General features: G+C 39.5%; 1 protein-coding gene across 5 annotated transcripts in view; it reads left to right on the top strand.

Moving 5' to 3' along the window:
- Positions 1-21579, top strand: part of TRPM3 (transient receptor potential cation channel subfamily M member 3) — a 310579-nt gene that overhangs the window by 267583 nt on the left and 21417 nt on the right. For all 5 annotated transcript variants that reach the window (XM_074933038.1, XM_074933036.1, XM_074933034.1 and 2 more), the window contains 4 exons: positions 352-492; positions 7351-7479; positions 9588-9839; positions 16156-16330. In XM_074933038.1, the coding sequence (XP_074789139.1) occupies positions 352-492; positions 7351-7479; positions 9588-9839; positions 16156-16330 (697 nt within the window). The remainder of the gene's footprint in view (positions 1-351; positions 493-7350; positions 7480-9587; positions 9840-16155; positions 16331-21579) is intronic.

Genomic DNA, 21579 nt, shown 5'->3' with positions numbered 1-21579 from the left:
TTGTATAGAAGTATGCCACAAAAAGCTGTTGTCAGGTAAAAATTTGCTGTCCATAGAGCAAAAAGGAGCAATATTTTCTACATTTCATTTTTTGTTCACCAGTCAAGGTTTTCACACTGGTGCTGACTTGCTGCGAAGGCATTGCTTTTTTGGTTTACAAAGTATTAAACAGAAGCTTCCCTGCAAAAAAGATAATCTGAGAACAAAGCATTTTTATACCTAGCTATGGTTCCCTAGTTTTGTCTAAAGATCAAGAAATCGGAGAAGTTTTGAATATTTTCCTTCTGGAATTTTAAAAAAATAGCTTAATTTGTCACAAAGAAAGATACACAAAAATGTTCTTTCTTGTAGGCCATGCTGGGACGAGGGAATGGAGAGTCCTCAAGAAAGAAAGAGGAAGAGGAAGTTCAGACCAGGCACAGACTGATCCCTGTTGGAAGGAAAATTTATGAGTTCTACAATGCTCCCATTGTTAAATTTTGGTTTTACACAGTAAGACATCTTTCCTGTTCTATTACTACTGTTTGGACAAATACTGAAATTGGATTAAGGTCATCTTGTGTATTTCATTGAAAGTCTGCACCTGCATGCATCGGAGGGCTTACCCATATGTAGTTTGATTAAACTCATTTGTGGAGGTCAGCTAGCATGTACAAACCTGTCTAAGACTTCTAAAGATTACCATTTAATTCAGGAATTTAATGGTTAACATTTGAATGACTGTGTATGTTGTTCCTCAAATACAATAATAAGTGGCAGTTTGCTACACTCAGCGCTCCCAAGGAATTCCTTGTAGGAGAATTCCTAACAGAAGTCCCAATAGTAAGTCCAATGGGAGGCTGGCCTGAATTGGGATATCAAATTGTATAATAATTAATGAAAAAAAAAAAAAGCAGTTAGAGCACATCTTGGAACTTTTTCTTTGTTCTGTTTTGACTAGTCTACGGAGTGTCTCTCAGAGAAAGTGTAAGAATTCACAAGGTAACAAAGACATGAGTAGCAGCTAATGTATATTTTTCAGGGACGAATTACATCAAATCAGTATAATCTCCCTGTATTATAAAGAAACAGACCTCAGAGATGGAGCAGAAAAAAAACTATGTCATGTATTTTGACTAAAGTTAGAGAGTATCAAAAACTTTGGAGGGTATTCTCACAGATAAATTAGTAACTGGTATATTAAAGTTATTATGTGGATACAAAGATGTTTGGCAATTAGTCTTCAAGAGTAATATTAATTATTCATTATCAAGCTGGAAGCAGAGATTCCATTAGGGTTTCTCCTATATCAGGTGCTATCTGATATTTTAATTCAAAACTTGGGTGATGGAGTAGAGATTAGTTATTAAATTTAAAAATTAAACTAGGATGTAGAAGAATGAGATCAAAAAGAAAAATGAACACAAAAAGTAATCCTTTCAGCCTCCTTGGCTGGAATATGCTATCCCAGTTCAACTTCTGCATCATATGATGAACAGGGACTGGTTTGAAGGACACAAAAAAGAACAAGAAAAATGTTTCAAGAGGTCTGTAAAACATGACATAAGGCGAAAGATTTAAGGAAATTAGGTTGTTTTCTCTGGAAAAAAAGAAGTCTGCAGAAGGAATATAATAGTCTTTAAAATTGTGTAAGTAGCTGCAGAGAGGAACAAAATGGAATAATCTCCAGATCCTTGCTGAATAGGACAAAAAATAATGGCTTAAATTGCAGCAAGGCAATTTAACCACATTTCTAGGTAAGATGTTAGGAAACAGTTTCAAACTGCTCTGAAAAGTACTGTGATAAACTATGTCATAAGATGGTAGATTTTCCAATATTAGTGGTTTCTATCTTTTCAAAATATATGTCCACTATGGTACACTGTAATTAATCCTGTCTCAGCACCATGGAACTGGCCAGATGATTTTGGGTGGTCCTTCCCAGTTATATTTTCCATCATTCTGCTGAATACACAGCAAAACACAAAGAATGCATCCTTCTGTAGATGACTTCTTAGAAGAAAAATTGCCTTGCTGAGATCCAGACAAAACATCTACAGACAGAAGGAACAATTCACAGGAACAGAGACTAAACTGTGGTGGACAGCTTATGCTAGCAAAGAGCTGCACTTTGGCAACCTGCAGTAACTACTTGCTGAACTGTGTGGCCACTAATCAGTTAATCAGTCCAATGAGTCTGGAAACTGCTCATCAGCATCCTAGTCTCATTATCATTTGTAATATGTATTATGCATAACCAGAAAAGTCTTTATACTGTAAACAGAAAGAAGCCTCCTGGTTCTCCTGTTAGTTCAGTTCTGAAATGGGAGAAAAAGGTCACTATTGCATTTCCATTTAAACCTGTTCCTACAGTTTTATGTCCTGAGGCAGGTCTCAATCAAGGTCACTTACTAAAGCTGGATCTTGGCTACGGTGAACTTGAAGAGCAAATTAAGGTGAATTCTGGCTGCAGTGCTTGACCAGATGTGTGTATTGAGTAACTCCTGGAGAGCAAAGCAAAGCAACTTTCAGATGAGTGTTAAAATTGCACAGCCTATCACACTTTTTATAAGTACACAGACAGAAATACTAATCATAGATTTCAAAAGAAATCCTCCAAATTTTATATTACACAGTCCAAAATGCAAGAAAAGTGACTACACTTATGGCTATTGTATGCCATTTAAAATAATTCGATTATTCTTTATCTACCTACCTACTATTACTCTATAGTTATATCCACCTTCATTCTTAAAATACACAAGAGTGCGTAAAATGCGGGGATGTTTGAGTAAGTAACATTTCAGCTCAGCAGATGAGCCAAAATAAACAGCTTTTTCTCAACCAAAAGAACTTTAGCCTTTCTCTCTGATGTGCAGTAGTTTCAAAAGTCAACTACTCTGTACTGTCAATGTTTGGTTAATGGTTGGACTAGATGATCTTCAAGGTCTTTTCCAACCTAGACGATTCTGTGGTTGTGTTTTGTGGCTGTTGTATTGAAAACCATGACTCAAAGGTTTCATCTCACAGATTGCTGGAGGAGAAGAGTATGGCCTTCGTCTTTTAACTACAAGCTTTAGACTGAGATGCTAGTAGGATGTAATAGGCCACATTTCTACCTCTTCTGAGGAGGAATAGCAGCAGAGGGAATTGAACCCCAAGTAAGAGTCATCTTCTAAACATCAAAACAGCTTTGCCCTAAATTTTGCATTTTGGGACCAGTTCGCTTTATGATCATTTAAGTTATTGCAGTCAGTGAGAAAAGGAAGGGTATTCTCTCCTGAAACACTCTCCTGCTGGTACAATTTCCAGGTTTGTCACTTACCATAATGACTATTGGAGTATTTTCTATAGAATAGGACAGCATCCATAGGAGGGCAGGGAGCAACCAACCATAGAAACTTCTTAGCAGGTATTCCTCTCTTTAGTTTCTTCAGGTACTGTCCTCAAGGGTGAAAATGACAGCCCCTAGCTCTCTGTCAAGCCATGTAAAACCAACAAAAAGCAGGATCAGTTACATGTGTAGTAGCACTGTCAAAGAATCTTGAGTACCAGCATGGTCAGCTGTACCAAGCTTGATCACAGTGTGGGATCAGGACATCCTCGTGGAAGGCAAGAACAGGTTACAGGTCTGAGGAGAGAGAAGGATAGTGAAACTCACTATCTGAAGGGCTTGTTTCTTGGGTTAAAATGGTGCAGTTTCAGCATCATTTTATTCTTAATTTAAGATGCTTTTTTTTGCTAAGCAAAAACTTTCAGCAGTTTTAAGTAAATCTGAATTGAGAAAAAAGAAAAAAGCCAAAACCCCCCAGCACCTCAAAAGAAAACCAAGAAGAAAAAATGCCTAATTACACTGAAGGACTTGTGGTTTCTGTCACCTTTGTAACATTAACGTCCCTGTTCTTTTGCCATACTAACTGCAAATGTTCACTAAAGCCTGCTGAGCCAGACCAAATCAATAATAATAAGAAATAATAATTAATAATCAGTAAGACCTAAGAGGAGCATGTTAGGTGACAGTATCACCTGGCTTTTTGCACTATAGATGTTATTTCAGCTAGGAGGTGTGCATCCAGTTCTGACTGCCCAGACAGATGGTAACCTAGATGCTGATCTAAGTCAATATAAACAAAAAATGTTTCTATAAATTCATTAACAACAAAAGGAGGATTAGGGAAAATCTCCCTCCTTTATTGGAGGCAGAGAGACATGGTAATAAAGGATGAGGAAAAGACTGAGGTGCTCAATGCCTACTTTGCCTCAGTCTTTGGCAGTGGAACTGGCTGTTCCCTGCACACCCAGCCTCATGAGCTGGGAGATGGGGAGGGGAAGCAGAGTGAGGTCAGCACAGCTGAAGAGGAGGTGGTCAGAGACCTGCTGCACCACTTGGATGCACACAAGTCTGTGGGACTGGATGGGTGACACCCAAGGGTGCTGAAAGAGTTGGCAGATGTGCTCGCCAAGCCGCTGTCCATGATTTACCTGAAGTCATGGCTGACTGGGGAGGTCCCACTGGACTGGAGGGTAGCAAATGTGACACCCATCTACAAGAGAGGCAGAAAGGAGGATCCAGGAAACTACAGACCTGTCAGTCTGACCTCGGTGCCAGGGAAGGTCATGGAGCAGGTCATCTCGAGTGCCATTACAAGTCATATAATGGACAACCAGGGGATCAGGCCCAGTCAGCATGGGGTTATGAAAGGCAGGTCCTGCCTGACAAACCTGATCTCCTTCTATGACACGATGACGCAACTACTGGATGAGGGAAAGGCTGTGGATATCGTCTACCTGGATTTTCGAAAAGCATTCAAAACAGTCGCCGATAAACTTCTCATAGAAAAACTGGCTGCCCATGGCCTGGATGAGCACACGGTCTGCTGGGTCAAGCACTGGCTGGATGGACGCTCCCAGAGAGTGGTGGTCAGTGGAGTTAAATCCAGCGAGTGGCCACTCACAAGTGGTGTTCCTCAGGGCTTGCTGTTGGAACCATTTGTGTTCAACATCTTTACTGAGGATCTTGAAAAGGACACAGAGTGTGTCATCAGTAAGTTCGCAGATGACACGAAGTTAAGTGGGAATGTTGATCTGCATGAGGATAGGGAGGCTCTACAGAGAGACTTGGATAGATTGGATCTGTGGGCCAACATTAACGGGGTGAGCTTCAACACGGCCAAGTGCCAGGTCCTGCACTTGGGCCACAACAGCCCCCTGCATGGCTACAGGCTTGGGGAGGTGTGGCTGGAGCTGTTTGGGAGAGAAGGATCTGGGGGTTCTCATTGACAAGCAGCTGAACATGAGCCAGCAGTGTGCCTGGGTGGCCAAGAAAGCCAACGGCATCCTGGCTTGTGTCAGAAATAGTGTGACCAACAGAGGGAGGTGAGAGTCCCCCTGTGCTCTGCACTGGTGAGGCCACACCTGGAGTACTGTGTCCAGTTTTGGGCACCTCAATACGAGAGAGATCTCGAGGTGCTGGAGCGAGTGCAGAGGAGGAAAACAAAGCTGGTGAAGGGCCTGGAGAATAAATCCTGTGAAGAGCGACTGAAGGAGCTAGAACTGTTTATTTTGAGGAAGAGAAGGCTGAGGGGAGACCTCATCACTCTCTACAGCTACCTGAAAGGACATTGTAGAGAAGTTAGTGCTGGTCTCTTCTCACGGGTAATTAGTGACAGAGCAAGAGGGAATGGCTTTAAACTGCAACAGGGGATGCTCAGACTGGACTTTTGGAAAAAAATTTCACAGGAAGAGTGGTCAGACAGTGGAATAGGCTGCCCAGGGAGGTGGTGGAGTCACCATCCCTGGATGTGTTTAAGGGTTGTTTAGATGAGATGTTGGGGTATATGGTGGTTGGACTCAATGATCCCAAGGGTCTTTTGCAACCTGAATGATTCTATGATTCTATGAATATTGCTCTCTATTTCCTATAGAAGTGTTAAGGGGAAACCAGTATCCAGACCTGAGCATTGCAACCCATCATTGTGCACAAACTGAAAGACACATGAGACCATTTTCTCCTCTTTTTTTATGTAGACAAGAAGCAGTGGTTTAACTTGCTGTCTTCTCTGTACTGACAGTTATGACCAGTGTAAAGAATTCTCATGTTCTTCAAACCAGCAACTGGAAGAAAAGCCAGAACCCTGTGGCTTTTACACAGAGCAGAAATTATGTCCTCTAACAAATATAACAAGACTATAAATCCTGGTCTGTGAGGTGCTGAATGCTGAAGTAATCCTAACCAAAAGTCTCAAGCCCCTCTGTGGTTGTTTCACCTTAAGTCTGACACCAAGTACACAATAGTTGTGAGTAACATGCAACTGAGAGAGATAAACTGTATTGAATAAGCTTTCTGCCACGATGACTGAAATGTTCATTCAAAGAAATTATTCCTCTTTTCTGTGATTTAAATTTGGCTTAAGATTCATTTTCTGGTAGGACTGCTGTTTGAAAGGCAAAGTAGACAGACAGATGGATTCTGGCCGCCACATATCCCAGCCACAGCCATTCACTCTTGCTACAGCCCATGCTCCAGTGTGACACATGGGTTTCTCTGTTTTATGAACCTGATGATGCAATTTGTCTGCCTTGTCTTTTTTTGACTGACCATTTCATTACATTCAGCACGTAGAATGAAAGGAAAAATAAACTAAAAACATAATCCATGCTTTCTACTGGATCAAAAATTAGGCCAGAAAGTAGATATATTTGAGAAAGAAAAGCAAAACAGTTCTGTGTAAAAACTTGCAAAAAATACAACACAAATGAATGCATGGCTACTCCTGGCTATTCGTTGTAGCAATGTGAGTAAGAATAGCAGTGTTTTGGGGAGGAATCATGGTATAGGTTACGTCAGTACTACACTGGGTATGGGTATGAAGACCTCTACAACACCTAGGACCTTCTGGCCTCCAGGCAAGGATTGTGCAAAAAGGATTTGTAATGCCAGAGTCAGCCTAGGCTAGGGGAACAGGAAGAAAAAGCACAGAGGAGTGGTGTTACAGGAGTAACTTTTAATCTTTTAAGCAGATGAGGGAGAAATCTTCACATAGGTAATGTAGTTTGGTAGTTGGCATAATGGTATCAGAGTTCCCATCACTGTGGGATGATCCAAGGGGACAGCATTAATACAACTTTGTTGGGGAGGCAGATGTAACTGGAGGAGAGGAAGTTTGTGCATGTATTTTATAGATTCCACACTGTCTGTGATTTAATGTGAGCTTTTTCAGACAACCCAGATCAGTGTCTGATCTTTTGTCTGTTTAACTCTGGTTACAGTGGAATTAGGAATATCAAGATATTCCTAATTCTCAATACATAAGAAACTCATTCAATCATATAAATATAGTGACTACTGATATTCATTTTCTTTCTTTGCAGCTGGCATATATAGGCTACTTGATGCTGTTCAATTATATAGTGTTAGTGAAGATGGATCGTTGGCCATCTACACAGGAATGGATTGTCATCTCGTACATTTTCACTCTGGGAATAGAGAAGATGAGAGAGGTAAAATCACCTCAACAAAGAAAGACAGAGTTAAAAGAAAAATTCGCTTTTTTTTTTATTTTAGTATCTGTTTTTATTATTTTTCTCAGGATAATTTTTGATGAACAGGCTTGCCATAAAATCACTTTTTTTTTTTTTTTCAGAAAAGCAGATGGATTGTTAAAAACACAGCACTAAAAATCTATCTTCCTCCATTCTGAAATCAATAATCTCTCTCTTTCTCCCACAGAATTTCTCTGTTCACATTTCTGTCATGCACATTTAATAGCATTCACAAGTATGGGGCAGTCTTCTGACATATTTTAAAGCTCAGCTATATTCCTTGAAATGTGGCCCAGAAACTGAAGTTTGTTTCAGGGAGAAGAAAAGGAGATGTGCTATAACAGAATGGACATGGAGACATGGTGATAGCATGACAACTGAAAAGCCCATGTTTGAATCCCCATCCCACCCTAACTAGAGTTCGTTCAAAATTTACAGCTGTTCTGTCTGTCCAAATATCTCATGCAAAGGCTTTAAATAAAACCAGCCATAACTGGGGGAAAACTTAGATCCACATTGAATATTGCAGCATATTTCTAAAAGGATTTTCCCCTTTTTACCTTGAAAATTTTTGCTAATTGTGTCAAGCAATAGCATCCATCTCCCTAAAGATGCTAAAGCAGACACATAGAACAGAGACAGAGCATTTAAGGTGGCACTTAGTCTGTAGGCTGAGTGAAGTTTTGCTGCCATCCCCTGCCCCTCATGGTCTCTTCCACTTGCAGTACTGCTGTGCCCTTTTCACTTGGCCAAACGCTCCTTCATTCCACAATGACACCGGAGGCCAAATTCAGCCCTGATGTGTGTGGGTGCGAGTCCTGTTGACCTCAACTGAAACAGCACATCTGTACCCCTGGGCTGAATTTATTACCATCTAAATTTGTATTTTCTGCGGCAAATGCTTTTGAGGACTAGACTAAAAATGGTCTTGCAACAGCTGCTTAGACATCAAAAATTAATTTCAAACACTGTACAGTAAACTCTATATTACTGATTAAAAGAACAGAGGAAAAGACCTTACTTGTGTGGCCTATAATGAATGTACTTCACTAACCAAAAGAAAAAAGGAAAACAGTGGCAATAGCCACACAAGGACTCTGCAACAATGATGAAGACAAAGCACCCCTGGCTCAGTCAGTGGGAGGCTGCCAGCAGGAATTGTGTGTGCCATTTTTGTCTAATCATTCACCCTAAATTGTCCTTTCCACAAAAGTTTATCAAGAACATTTGTCGTAATGGATTTCTAAGCAGATGCTGGTTCACAGAAGATGAGCCTAAAATTCATTCTGAAAATGAATTATAAGAAAATTATAAGAATGGCATTCATCTTTTTAAGGAACTGTATGAGTCTGCTCAAATGTTCTCAGCCTAAATATAGAAAACTAAAACAGCTTGTTAACTCACTAAAAGCTAGGAATTATTCATAGAAATCACTTGAGGAATAGTTTCAACAGTAACTCAGGAAAACAATCAGGTGTTCCAAATGATCTTAGACAGACATACAGAATGACAATAAATTCATAAGCTAAGATTAATTATTTTTGTGATTGTATTCTCAGTTGTGGAACTTAATTTCCAAAACCGGGTCTAAGTAGTAGCTAGTATCTCTCTGGATTAAATTCCAAACCCAGATCTTTATGGTTATTACTTATTTCTTGACAGTTTGATACACATTTTAGAATAATTTTCTTTAAATCTACAGCTTCTTTAAATGTGAATTTTCTGATGAAATATCTATATTTCCTCCTCTATTCCAAGACTCTAAGTATGGTCATTAAATTTGAAAAACAGAAGGATATACATATATTTCTTCTGATTTCATGGGGATTTTAGAATGAGTGAGGTTTTCATCTTTTTTAAGTGTCTTGCATATAGATACAGTCTAAGAATGGTCGAAATGAAAGATTTCTCAAAAAAATCAGTGTACATAAGATATTTATATGATAGGAGTCTATCAATCAGCTTTGGTTTTGGCCTGTGTGACATATATCTGTTTACTATAGATTTCTTAAAGCTTAAATTAAGTTAGCTTAATTCTTTTCCTCTCCATATCCTCTGTCCTTCAGATACTGATGTCAGAGCCCGGGAAACTGTTACAGAAAGTAAAAGTTTGGCTCCAGGAATACTGGAACGTTACTGATCTCATAGCTATCCTCCTGTTCTCCGTTGGGATGGTACTCCGTCTGCAAGATCTGCCACTCCGGAGCGATGGCCGAGTGATATACTGTGTTAACATCATTTACTGGTATATACGGTTATTAGACATCTTCGGAGTAAACAAGTATCTGGGACCATATGTTATGATGATTGGGAAAATGGTAAGAAATGTTGGTGCACTCCTTCTGTGTTTTGTCAGCACATTCTTGACTCATTGACTGATTGTCTTTGGCCAATGACATCACTGCAGATTTATCTGTATTTTTTTTTACACATTAGCGTTTTCATGTAAGCTAGAAATCAGTGCCTTGTTGAATCAAAATCTCAGCATAGACCCCCAGAATCAAGGATTAGACATTCCCTGTTCTGTTAGATAATGTATTGCTTGTCTTTCTCTGAGATCTTTCTTCAACAGCAAAACCATCCATCCTACACCTCTGTGCCTCATTTTCAGAAAATACAAAGGATGCTAATTCTGAACTAGTTGTAAATGAGGGTGGATCGTGAAGGTTAAAAAAAAAAGAAAGTGTTTTGTACCTTAAGACCCTCAAAGAAATGTGTTGTCATAGGCGTGATATGTTCAAAACTACAATGGCTGTGATTAAGACTAACTTTTCTATACTTTGCTCCAAATCCCTATGTTCTTCCATCTTTCCTGTTCAGGTGTGTCCTTGTGAGATGAGAAGTCCATTTGCATAACTGCAGCCTCTGTCTCATGGCCACATCACATGTACACAACATGGCAGGAGTGTGAATAGTTTATGTAATAGTAAATGCATACAGTAGGAACCAAGAGATATTTGCAGACAGATGTATAACTTCTGACTTTTTGGCTTTCTCTTTGTACTTTTCAGTAGAAATGTTGCATTAAAGCAGCATTTTGCTTGTATGAGTTAAATAAAATGGCTGAGTTTACAGATACACACACACAGGTCCTTGATATTTGAGTAACTGCACGTGTAGCTAATATACATGCTTATGTTTTATATGCAGTTATCCAGGCTTTGTTGTGTGAATCGTGGCTGTTTCATGCATTCTGGGTTTTAAGATTTCTTTTTTAAAAATAGAACAGAAAACCTTTAAAACTGACATTCAGTTAAAAAAGTAAACTGAGCATTAACTTTCCTAAATTCAAATATTACTGCTGTCTGATTGCTATATGGACAATAATCAGCAAGTCCAAATAGGCAGTCTCTTGTGTTTGCTTTACCGTGGTCCTTAAAGACCCAGCCAGCCTCCTTCCTTGCCATTATAGGAAAATATATGAATGCACGGAGTACAGTCTCTCCTTGGTATTACATTAGTCAAAACAAGTTCAGTGATTCTAAGCAGGTATAAAATTGAAATGCAAAATGTCCAGTCAGGCTCCCTATCTAACAGATGACCAGACAACCATTGCTTATCCCATTAATTTACCAGTTTTCAAGTCCAAACCCACAGTGTGTGTGTTTGAAAAAGAAAGAAATGCTTAGGGGAAAAGAAAACACACAAAATAAAGTAGTTGTTGAATTGTTATGCCCTGCAAATAGGATTGTGAAGTGTGCTACTTTTCTTCAAGGAAGACAATAGGATGTTGATGGGATGGGTTTTGGAGAGTTCCAGAGTACAGAGGTGTACTTACAGTACTTGCTGGAAATTGCTGTAAAAGGACAGCAGGACAAGAGAAAGGACCAAAGACCAAAGGGAAAACACTGCATTATCATCTGTTTCTTTCCTGCCACACCTGGACTATGTCCTTCCATCAGGGGATCTGGTGGATTCTGGGGCTTACACAATAGTCATTGTACAAAACTACAAAACAACTACCCTCCTACTTTGCTGTATTCTTCACAGGTGCCATGCACAAACAGTTTCAGAGTTGTGGTTCTAGCAGAGGCAGTCTGAAAACCAGTTCAATAATAAACAGATTGGCCATGAATAGCAAACTTCTAGTAGTCAGTGTTATGAGTGGCTGATAGGAGCCTAGATTCACCAATAGCATAAACATTGGTTTCTTTTTCTCCAGAGGTCAACACAGAAAGAAAGTGTTTGAAATTAGCAAAATAATATCATTTCCATTCCTTTGTTATTCTCACATGCGTACAACAAAGCAAACCTCACTCCACTTCCTGTGGGAAACAAATACAGGAAAATTACTAGTCTCTGTAGGCTCAGCACCCACCAAAGCATGTTGAATTTAGTGACCAGAGTACTCTGAAGGTGTGTGCAAGTATTGAAGGAGGAAAGTTCTTTTATTTTGTGCCTTCCTGTTATTTGCTTTTCATACCTCATCCAACCTTCCATGCACTCAGCAACTCTGACACATCCACTTTGCCCATACATCCAATGCCCAACTAGTTTATGTAAGAGAAATTTGCCTTTTGAATCTATTTTCTGGCCAACTTATTCCCCTGTGTAATGACCAGCCTATTTATATCATGCATAGAGTTCCCTGGGATTTGCACCTGCTTGCTCCAGGCTGCAGGGGGCTCCCATGTGTATTTTTGTTTGAATCACATGTCCATTTACCTCCTTGAGTTCTGTCTTTTTCATTTCATGGTCTTGCAAGTACCATTCAGTACTATGGAGAACACCAAGATGGTTGGACATATTTCTACAGAGTAAGCCCATCACAGCTACTGAGTTCCTCAACAGACCATATTCATCGCCTGAGCTTTTCACAGAATCATCCAGGTTGAAAAAGACCTTGAAGATCATCCAGTACAACTATTAACCTAACATTGACAGTTCCCAACTACACCATATCCCTCAGTGCTATGTCAACCCGACTCTTAAAAACACCTCAAGGAATGGGGACTCCACCACCACCCTGGGCAGCCCATTCCAACACCTAACAACCCCTTCTGGAAAGAAATACTTCCTGACATCAGTTTAGACAAACTTTCCCTGGTGCAACTTGAGGCCATTACCTCTTGTCCTATTGCTTACTTGGTTCAAGAGACTCATCCCCAGCTCTCTGCACCCTCCTTTCAGGGAGCTGTAGAGGGCGATGAGGTCTCCCCTCAGCCTCCTTTTCTCCAGACTAAACACCCCCAGTTCCCTCAGCCGCTCCTCGTACGACCTGTGCTCCAGACCCTGCACCAGCTTCGTTGCCCTTCTCTGGACACGCTCGAGTCATTCAATGTCCTTTTTGTAGTGAGGGGCCCAAAACTGAACACAGGAATCGAGGGGCGGCCTCACCAGTGCCGAGTACAGGGGTCAGATCCCTTCCCTGTCCCTGCTGGCCACGCTATTGCTGACACAAGCCAGGATGCCATTGGCCTTCTTGGCCCCCTGGGCACACTGCTGGCTCCTGTTCAGCCGGCTGTCAGTCAACATCCCCAGGTCCCTCTCTGACTGTCAGCTCCCCAGACACTCCTCCCCAAGTCTGTAGCGCTGCTGGGGGTTGTTGTGGCCCAAGGGCAGCCCCCGGCATTTGCCCTTATGGAAACTCCTCCAGCTGGCCTCAGCCCATGGCTCCAGCCTGTCCAGGTCTCTCTGCAGAGCCTCCCTACCCTCGAGCACATCAACACTCCCACCCAACTTGGGGTCATCTGCAAACTCACTGAGGGTGCACTCGATCCCCTCGTCTAGATCATCAATAAAGATGTTAAACAGGAGTGGCCCCAACACCCAGCCCTGGGGGACACCACTCGTGACCGGCCGCCAACTGGATTTAACTCCGTTCACCACAACTCTCTGGGCCCGGCCATCCAGACAGTTTTTTACCCAGCGAAGTGTGTGCCCATCCAAGCCACGAGCAGCCAGCTTTTCCAGGAGAATTTTTTATCCTGAGCTGTTGTGAGTAAGTTTTAGACTCAAGAGGAAAAAATTACTCTTTCCATTTCCAGTCTTAAGGAACTTTTTCACCTGCCTCTGCATTGTATCCAATAAAATAGCTGCAACAGGTTTTACTTCTGGGCACTGTGAACAAATATGCAAGTGAAATTAAGCAAAGGGGCAGGAACAGCCTTGAGCAGTTTAAAAGGAGTGGGCTAAAGCAAAGGTGAAGATAGGAGGAGGAAGCTGAATAGCCAAGTTTATTATTATCTACTCATTTCAGTAACAGAATATGTTTATTATAATGTGTTTTTCTAATCTCTGCGCAGTGATGGATTTACTCCCCTTTTATTTGGGAATGAAATTAAATCACTGTGGCATGTCACGAGCGTAAGAAGTGTATCCGTTCCCTTACTGTGTGGGAATGTCTACATTTTCTTATCTTCTCTGCAAATAAAGAAGGGGAAAAGGAGACAGCTTATTTATAAAACCGCACCAGTTCCTCATTTTATCACTTTCAAATAGGTAGCTAATGAGTTCTTCAGAACGATTGAAATGGCCATTACCTTGTTAAAATAACAATTGTAATTTGACCCTACAGACCAAAGGACTTGCTACGGTGCCCATTAGAGTCAGTGGAAACTTGCCCATCTATTTCACTGGATTTCAGACAAGCTACTGAGGTTTTAGAAAGATACCCAAGGAGGCAAGAAGACAAAAGCTCATATACAGCTTTTAGAGAATAGACTGAAAATTTTACTTCTTGCAACATAAGGTCAAACCTGTATGATTCCTGATCAAAACCACTGGAAGTATTTAAGAAATTGTCTTAATTTGCTACCAAATAGTCATTATGTTTCTTTGCTTGCATGATATTTTAAAATGGGTGTGTTATCACAACATCGTATCATGTTATACATCTCAACCCAAAACAAAGTTTCATCAGAGAAGAAAGGAGGAACCAGATTTTTATCTCCAAATTCCCTCCCTAAAAGCAGTAAGAAATAAATTAAATTATGCATCTTTCCCATTTCAGGATGCTCTCTGAGGTACAGTGATATGGAATTCCTCTTCGATTAGGTTTTCTTGAGATTAATGCTCTGAATAACATAGGAATGTTGGTGATTTACTTGTCTGGTTTTTAATTCAAGGCATTTATTTTCCTCTCCCATGTCCCCAGGTTTTTTTTCTTTCTTGCCTGCATTTTTTATGGACCTCAAGACTTCTGTTTTCCTCTGGTTTTTTTCACTTGTCCCCAGTGCCTTCTTTCCAGCTCCTTAAGTCTCTCCTACCACATCCCTGCCCTACAGGTGTCTTTCTCCTACAGAGTCTCTCTCAGTAACTAAGAGGAAGTCCTTTTCTGTTTGCTCCTCTGTATCCCTCTCTTTTCTCTGTTGATATGTTCCCAGTGCTACTTTGACCTCAGGTCTCTCTCCTTGTGCTTTAAAACTGAATAACCCCTGCAGCAGAGCCAGATCCATCTGCTGCAAATGAGTTCCCTTTTTCACCAGCTCTTGTAATGAGCAACCCTGATTTTTGACCTGCAGCAGGTGCCCCATGGAGTCACCATTTGAGGTGCAGGTTGGTTGCATGACTGACTTGCAGGGAAGGCAAGAATGCAGATGATCCAAGAAATGCAGAGACTGAAGGGATTAAAACTCTTAAGGTTTAAAGGAGTTTTGTGTTCAGTTTTGGCCAGAGACAAACGTTAACATCCAAAGCTGTGTAGTAACAAGCATTATAACTAAAGACGTATAAGTAAACCTATAACTAAAGGTTTTTAAGGGATCTTACAGAACTCCCATTTTCTTCACATTCATTCTGGGTTATAAAGCATGTCTGCTCTACCTGCTTGATGCCATTGCTCTGCTCTCTGGAGGGTCTTTTCTAGCACAACTCCTGTTCTAATCTTCAGCCCCTATTCAGCACCTCCTAGGATTGCTGTCCCTTTTTCCAGGAATATTTTGAATGGGTAGGCACTGTTTGCAAGCACTAATTAAACTTGTGCACATGTTAATGAGGCCTTCTACAATGGAGAAGAATAGGGTTGAGTGTCTGTGTTATCTGCTTTTTTTTTTTTTTTTTAATATGGCCTTTGTCTGACTCCCCCCCACCCCACCCCAGCATCACAGATGATTGCTAGTCCAGCCAGTATCATAGCTTTCCTTTCTCACTGATTACCACCATGGTGTCCCTTATGTTGCAGTAACAGGCTGTTCTGCCACCCGTTACTCCTTATGTTAGATGCAGCTTTCATCCTTTGCTCCAAGACAATGACTACCAGCTAATAAAATAATCCATGTCAGCTCTTTTGTTTTGATACACTAGCCACTAGGTGCCTACAAACAGTACACTATCTCGTGACCCGTGCCAAGACCAGGCTGCTGATTCCAGTGAACCTGTATTCTTGTTCAGGCTACAACTGGTGTGACCAGATGTTATCTTGTATTTTCAAGCCTATTCATAGCATTTAAATTGTTCTTAAGAGCAACACTGGCTAAAACCAAGAACACAATAATACTGCTTCACTTCTTTGAAAATGGGATTTGTTATGTGTAAAACTGAGAATGGCTTTTCAAAATTTGTTTTTGAAAATTCTGTTTCTAAGATTTACAAACTTTTTTTTCAGCATATAATAATAGGAATATGGACAAATAAGTTCCTCTAATTCTTGTCCCTTCTCTCTCTTTCTCTCTCTTTTCCTGTCATTACATTCAGATGATAGACATGATGTACTTTGTCATCATCATGTTGGTGGTTCTGATGAGTTTTGGTGTTGCAAGACAGGCTATTCTCTTCCCCAATGAGGAGCCCTCGTGGAAGCTGGCGAAAAACATTTTTTACATGCCTTATTGGATGATCTATGGGGAAGTGTTTGCAGACCAGATAGACCGTAAGCAAGTTTATGATTCTCATACTCCAAAGTCAGGTATCCAACTTTGATCAGATGATGTCCTATTAGATCATGTGTATGTACTCAATAAATGGCTCAGGATAGAGGAACTCCTTCATCACAGAGAATGGTCACAAAAATATTTTTTCAGCTAATATTGGGGTGTCAGTTTCAGAACATGCTTCTGGCATCACTTCACAATTATTTAACCAGAAATCTGTAATGCTAAATTATCTTGCATATAAAGAAAGTTCTAAATAGTTCCTTTTTACCAGTTGGGTGACAGGGGTACCCTCCAAGGTATCCACTATGAGTTTGTTGGTATACCTGGAACATAAAAAGTCACTTCTTTTTTTTCTCATGTATTGGTTTGATTTTAGACCTACATAATTTTTACCTAACTTCATACTGAGCATCAAGTCTAATAATAGTGGGTTAGACCTTCACTTCCTGCACTTCATGAAGATCTGATCCAATGTGTTTTCTCTGTTACCTAGTCACTGCCACCACCTTTATGTTAAACCATGTGATGCAATTCTTTGGGAACAGTAGATCCTTTACTAGAATTTTTGCTCTATTTATTTATTGGAAGGCAAGACTGTGTTTATGTCAGTGCAAACAGAACGAAAGCCAGCATTTCATATACTATCTCCTTGGGTTTCCTTTGGCTGGTGATCAGGAAAATCCAAGTTTTCTATTTAAATTAAACCTTCTGGTGCCACACGGTGCATTACACCAAAGGAGAGGTGTGGTCATGTGAAACGACACTGTAGATGAGCAAACTAAGAATCACAAACAATATATCTCTAGCAAACACCAACATGCAACTGATGTTCATCATTCCTACCTAAATATGCATAAGCTTTGGCAGCATTTAGAAGTGAGTATCTTTTCCAGTGGCAGATGGCATCCATTAAAGCTCTGTTTAGGATATTCTTTGTTTGTTTGTTTAGGATATTCCTATGTAGCACCTTAGGAAAGGTTTAATTTATCTTTTGCTTGTTCAGTATTCACCAATGTTGAATAGAAAAATAATCCTGATTACCTGGTTAAGGTAATAAATATATCCATATCACCAATAATCCCCCAATTTAATGGAGTTTTGGATGGATAGATGTATACCTATCACATGGCAGTTTATTTCAGCAGTTCATTTCATTTCTTCTTCCTGATTAGCACAGAATCTTTACTGGGGATACAGATGAAACCTCTTTTCATGTTTACTTCCCCGCTTTGTTTTCAGAGACAGCATGGCATGCAAGGAGGTAAACAAATATCTAAAATGACAAAGTTCCTCACTGAATTTAGCTTTTTACCTGATTCCTTCATTTTTATCCTTTTTCCTTTCCTTTTTAAAAATTCATTTCATTCCAAAGGCATAATAGCTGGGGGGATAAAACTTCATCTTGCTCCAAAAGAATGATAGAGGGATAAGGGTTTATACCATTAAAGTATGACTTCCTTCTACAAGCAGAATTTTGTCTGTCCCTCTACAAGTGGCCATTTATTGATATTGTACTAAGTAACTATCATAGTGCAACAAACATGGCAATTGGCTGAATAAAATTTCTTGGTATTTTTTTTAATGAAGTGCTGATTATAGTTTAGAACCCCAAAACCAGAAAAACTAAAGTGTTCTTGAAATGAAGCATGGTTTTTGAGTATGAAAAGAGGGTGGCAGGCTCCACACACTTGCATGAGGATTTAGGGATAGTCTTGTGTGTTATTCAGATGGCCAGTATTTAAACCTTGCAAAAAGATGCAGTGTAATTACTTCCTAGGCTTAGGAAAAGCAAAATTCCTGATGGTTTCAACTCCAACTATAAGCATAGACATGTTGTTGTTCCGTCTGTGTCAAGGAAACTAGGAGTTGCAGCAAAAGTGGTGATGCCAGAATGAAAAGCAGCACCTAGTTCCTCCTTCCTGAGAGACAGATGAAGCAGGCAATTAGAATCTGCCACTCTTTCAGCACAAAATATGTGCAATATGTCATGTCTGTCTGAGGCTCAGTTGTCTCAAAAATGTTACCTCTGAAATAGACTGGGAGTATAAGCAAAAGGTTGGTGATGTTGTTATACAATCAAAATGACCTGATTGGCACCCAAAAGGTTTCACTAGCATACTTGCATTTTTTCACTATTTGGAAATTTGTTGTCATATGTATTTTCCAAGTTGTTCTAAGCTAAATCAGCCACTATATTTGTGTTAGAGTACTACAGTGTTTGTACATTCTCAAATAAGATAAACATGTTCTAAAATTACTATGCTACATCTAAACTGCAATTGCACTTTATAGCTTGGAGCAGATTTTTTTAATTACTATTATTTTAGCAAAACAGAAGTCTTTCTTTGTGGTTTTCTTTCTATTTTCATGTTTAATATTGCTACATTATTTGCAAGTTTGCGATTCAGCAAAATTGCTGATCTTGGATGTGTATATACATTTGAGCCACTCTCCTGGACATTATCCTAGTGTCTGAGAAATGTACAAAAAAAGTATGCTACTCTAAAATTTCTAACTTACTTTTCTTTTTTTTTTTTTTTTTCATTTTCTGTTGGTTTATGAAGCATGACACTAAGGCTGACCAAATACAATGTCTGGATCCTTCTCGTCAGCTGGCAGCCTGTCCATCCAGTGGTCTACTCTGGTTTTTATCTCAACATACTGCCCTGTTACAACACTAGCTAAATGCCTTGCTCTAAAATGATGCATGTCATATAAATTTACATTTTCTAGCCATAATTTCTATTTTTATTTTTTAAATACATATGTTAACTGGAGTGTGCCTTAGTGTTGTGATGGTATGCAATCTTATCTTCAACTCAAAAGTGGGTACAGAATTATATCCTCTCTTCTGGGAGTATGAATACACTGCTCAATGATGTTGTTTATTATCAGTAATGTATATAAATACTATATTCCTACAAATTCCTGACTATCAACCAATTGTAAAGGGAGACACAAAAAAAAAAAAAAAAAAAAGCAGAGTAAATCTCTGAGAACTTTGAGTGTTCAAATTTTCAGGTAAATTCAACAAAAAAAGCAAACCCAGTCTCAGAGTAGTCCCTTCTCAGACTGAGAGTTCATCACAGCTGCATTAGGTGGGGGAGGAAGAGGACCCAGGTCAGGGAACTGGTGATGGTATATGCAACTGTCTCACTTTTAGGCTGCCTTTCCTAATCCATCTGAGCCTTGTGCTACCTGGTAAGGATCCGCAGGGCAGCAGCCAGCCACTTAGCTGCTTTAGTGAATGCCTGTTGTAAAGAAATCTACAAACACATAAAATCTCTCCCTTAGTTCACCTGACTTACTTTGGCACCATTGCAGGCAGTTTTAGCCAAAAAATTCACAGGACAGTTGTCACATGCAAAGAACTTTCCTTTCACATTACCAAGCTATCTGCCCCTCCAGAATACTATGGGTACAGAAGTGTACAAGAAATACTGAAGAGGAAAGGATTCTTCAGGGAGCGAGTTTGCTTGGTAAAAAGTGTAGATAGATGACATAAATGGCAACTTGAGAAGTGACAGTCACCTGTAGAAAATCATCATCAGACCTCATGTTTTCCTATATTCAGAAGGCAAAGCAATGAGTGCTGTTAGTCAACACAGGTTTGGGTTTTTGGTCTGGGCTTTTTTTCAGATTTGCCTGGTGTCTCATGTCAGATTTGCATCTGGATTTTGTTTCCAGCTGATATTATTTCAAGTGCCATCTGGAATCTGAAGATCAGTCTGAGTTGTGTTTGTTCCCTGTGCCGCCTCCCTTATTTGAAAAACCTACATAGCTTAAAAAAAAAAAAAAAAAAAAAAAAAGGATGGGGTCTCCTCTTTCACTTGTATTGGAGGAATGCCAAGTAACCAGAATGCAGTTGTTTCAGAAGATGAAAGATGATTATACACGGATTTTTACTATCCAATAAACTTGAGGAAAATATAATTACTACAAAATATTTTTTAAAATTATTTAAATTTCCTAGTCTGTTAGATTTATTTATTTTTTAAAGTTCTTGAAGGTTTCTTTATATAAATTAAATTTTATATGGTTAGATGCTTCATGCTTTTCATGTCTCCATAGGAGCTTCATATAAAGGCAATCATTTTATGGATCATTCTGGAATTAGAACACAGAACAGCTTTGCACAAAACAGAATAAATCATACCTATGATTTTCTTTTGCCCTTTTTTTTTCCTTCATCTGTATTGCAGTGCTGCACCACAGACAATATTTTTAGCATTGTTAGGCAAAGGCAGAGGGTAAAATTTGTGCACAGAGTACACACGATTCTGAAAGTGTCTCTGGCCTGAGCTGCAGTAGTGTTCCCCTTCCTAGCACTCCTCTGAGGTTATATTTTAGGTTCCATTTGTTTGGATATTTTTAATGGGGGAGGAAGTGGAGGAAGGAGAAAGCACTAGAGAGAACAAGAAAAATGCAGGGATTTACTATAATTTATGATTAAAATATCAGTAGATCGAAGAGACACTTCAAAATAATTTTTAATGTGACTAAGGGCAAGAAGAACATGTAAGGTCATGATACTGTAGTTAAAGCAACTTTTTTGAAGTAATGAGACACTGTTCAATTCCCTGAATGTTTCTGGTGAGAACAGAGCAATTGTGTGAGATTCAGAGTTTCCAGAGTTCAGTATTTTCTCTGTCAGTGAGGAAGTGGAAAGCCCTAGGCAACTCAGTCTTTTTTCAATATTTACCAGCCTGGCAAGCTGGTAAGGTTGCTTAGACATTTGATTAAAAAATTATAAAATGCTTTCACATCCTTTGGATTCAGTGCAGATAAAAATTGGAAGGTGCCTATATACTCATAAACAGGGTAATGAAAGTGCATTTGAAATGTCCAGACTTGCATAAAAAAAAAAAAAAAAAAAGGATGGGTTGCTTTGTCGGTTAATATACACTCATTGATTTCCTTATCCTTTAGAATTGTGATCATATGAACCCATTCTAGTTTTCTGTGATTTCAAACAAATCAGCGTGTTTTAAAAGTGATATCCATTTCTACATGAGAAGTTTTCATCAAAGGCAAAAAGCTATTTGGTAACAAAGCAGTTCAGTTATGCACTTTCCTCACTCCATTATTTCCCACAACTACTTTGGAAGGGTGAAGCTGGGGCAAGAGTCATGACACAGAAGTTTCTAAGTGTTCTCTCCCAAGCCCTCCACCCAATACACAGTAAAATTGAGCAGTGGCCATGTCCTGACAGTAATTACAGCAGGGAAACACATTTTTCCCAAGC

This window comes from Athene noctua, chromosome Z, assembly GCF_965140245.1.
Source record: "Athene noctua chromosome Z, bAthNoc1.hap1.1, whole genome shotgun sequence".
NCBI classification, from domain to species: Eukaryota; Metazoa; Chordata; class Aves; order Strigiformes; family Strigidae; genus Athene; species Athene noctua.
This window is presented reverse-complemented; position numbering and strand designations above follow the sequence as displayed.